The sequence below is a fragment of the Ixodes scapularis genome, unplaced genomic scaffold, assembly GCF_016920785.2.
Source record: "Ixodes scapularis isolate PalLabHiFi unplaced genomic scaffold, ASM1692078v2 PGA_scaffold8__174_contigs__length_109621045, whole genome shotgun sequence".
Lineage (NCBI taxonomy): Eukaryota > Metazoa > Arthropoda > Arachnida > Ixodida > Ixodidae > Ixodes > Ixodes scapularis.
Genome location: NW_024609883.1, coordinates 25403301 through 25413671, shown reverse-complemented (window position 1 = coordinate 25413671; position 10371 = coordinate 25403301). Strand labels below are relative to the sequence as shown.

General features: G+C 46.2%; 1 protein-coding gene across 3 annotated transcripts in view; it reads right to left on the bottom strand.

The window, feature by feature from the left end:
- Window positions 1-849: 849 nt before the first annotated feature.
- Window positions 850-10371, bottom strand: part of LOC8038857 (probable 3',5'-cyclic phosphodiesterase pde-5) — a 263816-nt gene continuing 254294 nt past the window's right edge. For all 3 annotated transcript variants that reach the window (XM_040213028.2, XM_040213026.2, XM_040213027.3), the window contains exons 22-25: window positions 7522-7633; window positions 7385-7465; window positions 6044-6132; window positions 850-2087 (exon numbers count right to left, since the gene is read on the bottom strand). In XM_040213028.2, coding sequence (XP_040068962.1) covers window positions 2006-2087; window positions 6044-6132; window positions 7385-7465; window positions 7522-7633 — 364 coding nt within the window. In that variant the 3' untranslated portion in view covers window positions 850-2005. The remainder of the gene's footprint in view (window positions 2088-6043; window positions 6133-7384; window positions 7466-7521; window positions 7634-10371) is intronic.

Genomic DNA, 10371 nt, shown 5'->3' with positions numbered 1-10371 from the left:
AATCTTCGGTATCCATTTGGTAGTAGGATAGTTGTACACGAAAACAAGGGGGTGCACCGGCATCGATCGCAATGCACTGCCAGACGCCCAGACGGCGTCTGTTTGATAGCTGCGGCGTGTTCTCTCGCACGGTCATTTACGCAGCGGCCTGTTTGCCCTATCGTAGGTACGCCCGCAGGATATTGGAATGTCGTAGACGACAGAAGTTGTACATTTTTGGAATATATAACCTCTGTCGTCTGGGCATCTGGCAGTGCATTGCGATCGATGCCCGTGCACCCCCTTCTTTTAAAGACAACCATCCTGAAACGGCACAGAGGGGAACCAAGTAGGGAAATCCACAAAGCGTTTGTCATTTGAACAAGGGGCGACGATAAGTGTATTGGTGAGCCGCCTGTGACCCTGTCAGATAAGGAAATGTTATTTTTCTAGAGAGGGTGGGGTGGCTGGATGTGATGTGGTTTTATTAAACTGTGCGTCAGTGTATTTTGCGATAAACTTTCGGTTACGAGTGCGCTCCGTGTTATCGTTACCATTTTTCGCTTTCTCCCTCTCCTTTGGCGTTTATATCCAAACATTACTGCGCCTAGATATGTGCACAAAAAAAAAAAAAAAACTTTCATGTAGATGTTTCTGCTTCTGAACACACACCCGCAGAAGTTATTTTAAAATTAAAACAAGTGATCGTTTTCAAAAAAGAAGACACACATTTACGACTAGCGACAATTTGATTATTATAGAGCAAAAATTAAGGAAAAAGTTCCTCCTGCCATATTGTGCCTTACATTTTTCGGAGGGCGGAAATACGTTTTGTGCGATTTCAGATGACGCTTGAGAGAATTGACAACTAGGAGATTAAACAGCGAGATGGCCGAAGTACTCTGAAGCAAAGCTCTGGGAGTGGCGGTACGCGGTTCGCTTCCTCTTTATTGCCGTCAAATCTCGATTCCGTTTGCTCTGCGTCTACATTCAGGTCGCCTCTATACTTCCTTTTGCCATAACCTGGAAACGGCGAGAGCCCGGGCGAGCCAATAAGAGCGCCGAAGGGAGGCACGTGTCAGTGGATCGGTGGAGTCCACTAAACGCCCATCATAGCCTCCTCTATACTCACAAAGCCTGACAGTTCGATGGCGGAGCCATAGAGTGCCCGGTCGCACATTTGGAGTGCCAGGGTCTGGTAGCACAGAACATTTCTAGGGGAGCCTATAGTCAGCGCACAGCTTTTTGCAGCGGCGAGGACCCGAAACATGGTTTTCAAACCGGACGAGAATAGAAGCGATAGCGCGAGGAACGCGAGAAGCACGAGTGGACATTCCATCGATCGGGACAAGCGTGTTTCGGCGTCTCGCCGCAGCGGGGCGCACGTTATATGTCTATTATCTGCGCTCTACCTTTTCACTTTCAGAGGCCGCGTCTCTTAACAATCTGCCAGACTTTGTCAGTATGGAGGAAGCCATGACGCCACCTAGAATATTCAAAGCCCATGGACAGCCTTCTCTACCGCCGAGGAACGTCATCACTTCAGGATGGCATCAACTCAGACATTTAGCTTTATATTACATACTGCGAACTACGTGGGTCCAGACCGGATGGGTAAAAACAAGGAAGGCACGAATCTCACGCCGAGGGTTGCATTGACTGAACACGAGCCAAAGGCTGACGCAGTGCCCGTGTCCAAGTTGTGTACGCGATCGATCTCCCTCTGATGATGTCAACATTCTAGTACACGGGCTTTCATTACTGTAGGTGGTGTTGACACGCTCCTCATGCGCACGGCTTTAATGTCTCGTGCTCCATTGTTCTGACTCCGCTGAGGGGTCCACTCCCCCGTCGCAAATAAGTCTTGAAGGAAGTATAGCGGAATGAATTCGTGCATATTGTTCGAAGATGGCCCTTCACAAAGTCCAAGGTCTTGCACGCCCGATTTCGTCCGCGTGATCCGAGGACGGAAGAGCCTGGAGGCCCTCTTGTTATACATTCTTGCGTCGGTGTCTCCGTGACCCGGTCATTGGGCCTCAGTTTCTCCCCGGTCCTCGAGGCGCTGCTGCTCGTTGCTTGCAAGCTCCTCCCAAAGTGCCAGGTTGCTCCTGGTAAAAACCGCGCATCATGAAGGCGGTACTTTTTATCGGATTATACGAAACCACCTCGTGCGTACGAGTTAGGCGCTATACACGTAGCTTGGTAAGTAGACCCCTTTCAGAAGTCACTTGCCAATAATTAAAAGGTCATAAATAAAGTCCCTTGATACTTCTTTTACAAGTAACGACAACCAACACAAATGACAAAGCACATTCCGCTGGTACAAAATGGCGGAATACAGTTCAAACCTCTGCTGTGCGCCGCCATTCGCTTCCTAAAACCTGCACCGTCACGCAGTAGGCACTTCAAAGAATGTCGCGACCTGTAGGAAGCACTTATCTAGGGACTTAAGGTCATAACCACATCACAATTGCGGATCAACTGATATCGTGGAACGTGGAAGTCATTCCCTGAATACGGCCAACAAAAGGAGACGACGAGCCAATCAAAAAGCGTCGAAAGTGCAATGTCACTGCGCTCACTACCTTTGTATGTGGATGTTTTTGCCTTCCTAAGTCCAACCAAACGAATAAGCTGTGCCTTGACGTTGCGTTTTTAGGGTGCCTTTGTGCAAGGTCCTACAGCTACCAACAGAGGGCAGTTCTTTGAAAGAGGTATATTGTAGCTTATCCCTAGGAAACGGCGTGAACGTCAGGGGAACTTGAGGCTTAATTTTGAAGATATCAAAGTTCATTCAGAGTTCACTGCTCTGGATACATACGGCGCCAGAAACATTTTCAATCAAATATTTCACTGCAGGAAGTTTCATCACGCTATAGATGCCACTCCCTTACAAAACACTGTCGCGCTTTAATGCTGAAAGGCTGTTGAAAAAAGTCATCACAGAATCTAAATTGTCAGCAGTGTTTCATTTGAATTTTTCTAGTTTTTCTTTTTTTTTTTTTGCATAGAATTTTTTTTTAATACTTGCGCACTTTTTTATGAAAAGGTCAACAGAACTTTACCGTCTCCAAGATACTTTTTCGGTAGCTTTTGAAATGAAAAGCTACAACTTTTGAATTGAAAAGTTAAAGCTGTTTAAGAACAAAAAAAAAAAAAGCTCTACATCATAGCTAATCATTTAACATAGTTTTGGAGGTTTACTACGGCCTTGCACTCTGCTCCAAATTGGCTGCCACAGAATGACGTAAAAAAGTGTTAAGAGACCTAATTTTGTTTAATATTTTGGATTTGGTTAGGAAGTGGTGTCGATTCGGTATTTGAACAGACTACATAGATCCCACAGACACATATTAGAAACGAATAAAAACACAAACACCATGAAGCACTCAGCACCTGAATCACAGTCTTGTTGACAGCTCCTGAGCCTTTTATAGGTTACATTTTGAAGGTAATCTTTAGGTCGGTGATTACCTCAGCACTTATAAAGGTTCCAAGTATCCGATCTCTCTCTCTCGGGAATTTGTCAAAAGGAAAACAGTGTTTTGAAGTTGGTGGAGTCTATCCCTTACTACAAAACATTGTACAACTAATAATAATTCGGTACAGTTGATAAAACAGCATCCACAAAAGCGGCTCCTAGAAGAAATGTTATCGCTTTTCTGCCAGCGCCAGTCAGAACGAAGCGAATAAAGGCAGTTGCTCCCCTTTAAAATAGTTATTTTGCTTTTCTTTACTAGTTAACTAATTTAATAAGGTGAATAAAAGCACTGTTATTCACTTGAAAAGTGAGAACGGCAGGGCGCGTCTTCCGAACGCCTGGCCTCCAGCACTGCCCCATGCCTTCCGTCGTGCTTTGAGTGCGCAAGCGCGCTCGAGGTGCGCGAGACGCCGAAGTGTTGTCAAGGGTAGAAGGCTCGCGCTGAACGCGGGACCACTAAAGCTTCTGCCTACAGTCCTCACATTGTCAGAGACTATTGAAAAACTTCTCAAGCTTTTACATCTATTCAAGATGTACTATGTTAAAAAAAAATTAACAGAAATTCTGTAGCTTTTCTAGTGACACTTGCTACAGAGAGTCAACTGAACAGTTACAACATGAAGTAAACATAACGTCTGTAGTCTTTCTGGTGATAGTGACAACAAGAAGTCAGCAGAAAAAAAAAATCAACGTAAAGTTAATGGAAAGTCAACAGCTTTTCTTTTGACTCAGGCTGAAGAAAAGCAGTAGAGAAATCTATACACAAAATAAACAAACTTTCTGTTGACCATGTCATCACGAAGACAAAGTCAAAAGAAAGTATTCAGTCAAAAAGAAGTCAACACGTTTTCAATAAAAAGAAAAACTAATTTTTATAGGGCCATACATCCTCCCACCTGAAGTCAGGGGGCAATAGTATCTGGGAGCTGACAGCAGAGCCAATCAAGCTACTCCAAAATTGCAACGTCAAGGTTTCCGTTTCTTTTCTACAACTTGGAGTGTGTTGTAACTGGCTAAAACAATTAAGCCCAGTAAGTGAGCCGTCACCTTGCGTTTCAAATGTGCCCGCGCAGTCTTCGCTTCTTCGCAAATGCCCGAAAAAGTCGCCCCCGAGTATAGACACTTTCGCGCACCTGTGCCTGAGTTCCGCCATAGACGAGCTTCATTTGTAATGTGAAATCATTAGCTGTCCCATAGACAGAACCGGCGATATCAGCTCTTGAAGCCGTGCCGAACGGCACATAAACTCCCCTGTCCCAATGGAGCCAAGCCTGTCGTCCGTAGCAGCACTCTGATGGATAGGCTCCCATTGGCTGGCGCGCGTTATGGTTTCAAGAAACGAGGCTCCCATTAGCTGCCGCGCGGCGTAGTTCCAAGGACCGCCACCAGAAAAGCCCTCACCATGGCGGCGCGGCGGCTCGGCCGCCGGTTTGAGGGAGCCGCTGTCTGCAGAGCCAGCAGAGCCCGCACGGGCAGACTCCGATGGGGCTGCACGGCCGAGTTCAGCGCGGCGCGGCCACTTCACGAGAGCGCGCGCTGGGCCGTCGGCCGCGCGCGCTGTCGGCCCCTCTCGTGCGGCCAATGAAGTCCGTTACGCCTTTAGCCACGCACCCTGGACATCGAATCGGTGCCGAAAATACGCAGCCGCCTAGAGTGGATGGTGCTCTTAGTGCAGGTAATGCCTAGGGCAGTTTTTTTTTCTTTTCACAGAATCAGACTACGCCACACCTGTCTTTTTGCGACGCTGCGCGCATTTCCTTCAGCACCACCGGTAAACAAAGTCTTTCCTCTGAATTTTCTGGGTTAGACGCTTTAAACACGTGCCAGATTGAGCGGCCATTGCCGACCTTCTCTTGTTTTACCGAGATACTAAGCCACTGAAGCGGGCGTTGACTAGCCATCACAAAGGTATATGCCGAGGAGAAGGTCACAGTTGCACCTAAAGTGGCAATAATCTGTCCTGCTGGGGCGATGATGAAGTGAAGAGAACAAAGTGGATAGGAAACAAAAACTACAAAGACACCTAAGCACTTCTTATAAGTTGTGAACGCGAAAGATGGATGTCGTTCTTTCGCTCCTTCAGTTTGTCTGCGGAGTACCGGCGTGGACGGCCACGTTTTGCTACTGCGGAGGTTGTGGCCGACGGCGCAGCGCGATCTCTCCTGAACTGAACGGCCGCGCTGAGCTCGGCCATTCAGCCTTTCCGGAGTAGGCCTGTGCGGGTTCTGCTGGCTCTGCGGGCAGTGGCTCCCTCAAACCGGCGGCCGTACCACCGCGCCGCCATGGTGAAGCCTTCTCTGGTGGCGGTCCGTAAAACTATGCCGTGCGGCAGCCGATGGGAGCCTCGTGCCTTGAAACTATGACGCGCGCCAGCCAATGAGATCCTGTCCATCAGAGCGCTGCTACAGACGACAGGCTTGGCTCCGTTGTGACAGGGGAGTTTATGTGCCATTCGGCGCGGCTTCACTAGCTGATTACTCGAGTTCGCTTCCTGAGACAGTTAATGCCTTCGCAGTAAAAATTAATTAGAAAGAACTGAACTGAGGCTTGTGATTGCAAAGTGCACAAGGATATCGAACGTACAGGCAGCCCTTCTTCATATCCTCGGCCCCCGGAAGAATCTTGGAGAGCAGGTCGTAGCAAGGAATGCAGATGCCCTTCAGGAAGCCCACCTGTCAAGGATCATCGCGCAGTAGAAGACCAATATGAATAACAGCTACAATATACAGAAGGCGAAAATAGATGTTTCCGCTGAACCTTGCAGTATATAAAATGAAGCTGTTTACTTGGTATACATGGTGTTTTTCCAGCAAGTGAAAATAATTTAAAAAAGGACACTTGAAATGAAAAAGTGGTTACTTCGGCATAACGATGTTGACATCGGCGAACGCCAGGGCACGAGTTGACAATCTGTTTACCTGAAATCATTAAGTAACATTTGAAATTACCGCATATCTGGTATAATAAAATTATATATCTTTCCCCGTCGTCCAGACAGTATGTGTTAGGATTTTGAAGCCCATTTTCTTATCCGAGCTAATGAATGCCGAAGTTACGTTGTCCAGAGTATGCCATACCGAAACAAAAACAAACAAAAAAAAAGCCCCATAGCTGAGTACCTGAGGAGACGCCTTTTTACGACCACGTACCCTTAGATAGTGCGATGACTTGCTGCTGGTTGCGGAGGCTGACGTCACTTCCGGGTGGAACGTTTGCCAATCTTTCGCGTCTACATTGTGTGGCCCAATCTCATCAACTTAAATGTAACACAAAATAGCGCCGAGGAAAATTTAGCTGACTGAGCTTTAAGAACAGCCATGGCATAATTTTACGACGGGGCAAACATATCTAATTGAAATTGAATAGCTAAAGTGTTCAGGTCCCAGTAAATGTTACAAAATGAAATCTTTAATTCTCACCTTACACTATTAGCCTGACGTACGCCGCGTTAGATAGAGTTATCCTAATGGGATGACTTGTTTATATAAAGTCCAATGTGTTTTTTTATTGTTCTCAATCGTTGGTGAGACACGCTGTATAACCTGAGTCTATCATAAGATCAGCTCAAACGGCGACAGACAAATCAATTAATTAGTAACAAATATTATTAAATATGCAGAATTACAAAATCAATCTTTAATTTTAGACCTTTGACTACGGGACGTAATTTTATCAAGTGATATCGAGCATTCGAGGAAGTCAAAATAAGATGATTCAGAGGAATTTCGCTCAGCTGCATTTAAAACTACGTAATGGGTACGGTGTAGGGCCGATATGAACTGTTGGGCTGAATGCCTGAAGGACAACTAGAAGTAAAAATATCAGTGCTATCTTGTTGACTTGTCCGTTTCTATTGTTCTACTTGTGTTCCTGTCGGTAGCGCTATCTGTGTAGCTACCCTAACGAGGGAATCGCCGTGAGTACCTGAGATGCTGGAAGTTCGTGGGCCTTGGTCCTGTCCATCATTGGGATTGGCTGTCTCCCCTCCGCCTTCTCGAGGTCACCCTGCGAGGACGGGAGGTCAGGTACTCCCGCAAACCTAGATCTCAAGACGCGCCCACCTGTTCGTAGAACTCTTCGAAAATGACTTGGACCGTCTTCCTCTGCTGCTCCCAGGGCTTGGTGCTAGCGCAGAGATCGCACGCCGTCATTGTGATCGCCTGCAACAGAGACCTGGGAATAGAGAAAGTCGATCGCCAATTCATTGTGTTGAGTCCTCTGACGTAACAGGGGCGCAATGATGGATTGTCTACGTCATTAACATGGGGCTAATGCGAGCCACAAACTGGACACAAGGTTCGGTTAAGCTCGTGTTTACAAACTAAGCACACCAGTCCCAGGTGCTGAACACACCAGTCCATTACGCTGGCCCGCGGACAATCACTTAGGAAATCCACCAATACGGTTTTGATATTTAGTTGTCCAAATAGTCAGTGCTCTCTAAACGGGAACAAGAGTTTCACCGACTCAAATCGGCTCAAATGATTACTCTAATACCAGAACATCAAAATGTTTACTTCTCATAACGTATGCAGAGAAGAACGGCTACCTCGTTGAGAAAATCTAGCATTGCAGTCTTGATGCCATTGTATGGAATTTATGACTCCCAAACATCGAATACTATGCTATAAGGTCCACGCTATGTTTGATGCACTCTCTCCCCTGTGAAAATTTCAAAGCTGGTACCACTTCATTCTTGAGGCTCGTGTCCTTTTTGAAAAGAAATGCAATCAGTCCTGGACGGCATGTCCAATACCCGTCGTAATTGTTCCCGACAAAATAAGACGGCAGGGCGTGTCTTTCGAACGCTTCTAGAACGTGTTCCATGCCTAAAAGCCCTGCTTTGTCGGAACGTGCGTGCTCGAGTTTCACGAGCCGCCGATGCGTTGTCCAAGGTAGGAAGCTCGCCTGGGAGGCGCGACAACTGAAGATCTCTACTGGGTCATTCCACTCACAACGATCTAAGCCTAAATTTTACCCTCACAGATTCGGTCCAACGAATTGTATGTGCTATCAGTGATGTAAAAGTAACTTTTATCGGTTATGTTTGCTCTAACTAGTTTACGACACCTCAAAATTGTACGGAAAGGAAGTCCCAATCAGCAAAAAACGAAATCTTTTTTCAGAAAGGCTTGAAACGAGACTAAAATAAACAGAGTTTTCTGACGTCAATAAATTCTTCTAAATTATCCAGTAGACGATATGCGAAATGCTTCGTGGTTTAGCAGCACAGTGCACGCGGCCATCTTGGTAGAGTCTAGTATATTGCATATCGGTTTCTCAGTATTTCCAGGGCATGGACGTTCTGCCACGAAGTGCGATTCGGAAACTTTATTGTGTTCCGACTTCCGATCACCTAACGTGGACAAAGGACCAGGCCTCCATGCTTTTCAACTCTGAGGACACTTTTAATTTTATTTTTCGATGCGAATACGCATGAAGTTGTACTTTTTAGCGGTAGACTGCTCCACGCCAATACATGAGACTCAAGGATTTTTTTTTCTTTTCTTTTAGTTGTTACTGGCGAAATATTTGTTTTAAAGACTTGTGGTTTTTTTTTTTAAAGGGAACTGTAACCGGGGCAATATTTTTCAGGCATTGTAAAAAGCTCAAATTGGTTTCATATAGCATTGACCTCAAGCACAACTGACGGATGTTGCTCTATTACTGAAGATTTGTTCAACACTGGCAGGATAACTGCATTGACTTTCTCAAAACTATTCCTAAGCTTCTTTGCACCAAAAAAACTTTTTTTTAGTGCAATGGAGTAACACGGGCACTCCCCGTGCTGCTCCATTCGACGTCTGCAACGTAAGTTTTCGCCGTCGCCGACATCGAAGTTTTAGCCACTGTGATGAACCTAAGTCGGAACACCCTGTTCGATGTAATTAAACGTAGTGTTCGATAAAAATAATCAAAATCCCGTATCTGTGTGTATTGAGCAAACAGATCGCCCGTGTCTGTTCTGTTTTCCATTCCACATGTCCGCACTTGAAATATTCACGAATATCATATCAACAAACTCCCGTTCCGTTTTAGAGGTGTTTTACAAATTTCGCTTGTCGACGCCAGATCAAAGGGGGGGGGGGGGGGGGTGTTAGAGATCGCTGCAAAGCAATAAAATTGTTTTCTGGCTTTCCAGAGTCAGTAGGTTTTTTTTAAATATATATATATATATAAGACATTAAGATAAGGGCTTTGCGGTGTCTTCAGCTTTTTGTTGTTTACTGTTAACCAAACACATCCTCAGTTATGGCTGGTGGCGTGGATTATTGAAACTCATATCTTTGCCTCGCTTAAAAGCCTTGGTCTCGTCCGCATGCATTCAGTTGCTTGCGCATCGAGAAAAACGCAGGCCGACACTACGACATGCATAAAAGAAAAAAAAGAAAAGAAAAAGAAGCTCAAAAACAAATTTGGTAAATTTCGTGAAATGTAAGGGCCCAGTTCAATAGTTGTAAATGGCTTTGCGCCGCGCGATAACGTCCACATGCGTCTTCACGTTGTTACCGATTGGTTTTGTCAAAAGCTGCTTCTCAAGTAACAAATCGCGACTGGCGACAGCTTGACAGTTGCGTGACGTGAATAGGCGGAAATCAAGGGACCACTTTCTTGGACCCGCTAAACACACCAGTCGGAGACACGTTCCAGGCACCCTACCACAATCGAGATCAGAGGTCATGCCACGGTGCCCATAAGCCACGTGATCATGACACGAACGCTCCCTCATTCTAGGCACCTCCCTCATCGCCCAAGCTCGCCTCGCCACCGGTGCGATAAAAACCTCTCACGCCACTCCGCCATTCCAACACTACTGTCGCTCTCGACCCCGGCGTACTGACCTTCCACCCGCGCCGTGCGCCTGCGAGGTTGTCACGAACTACGGCGACCGCGGCGAGTTCGTCCGTGGC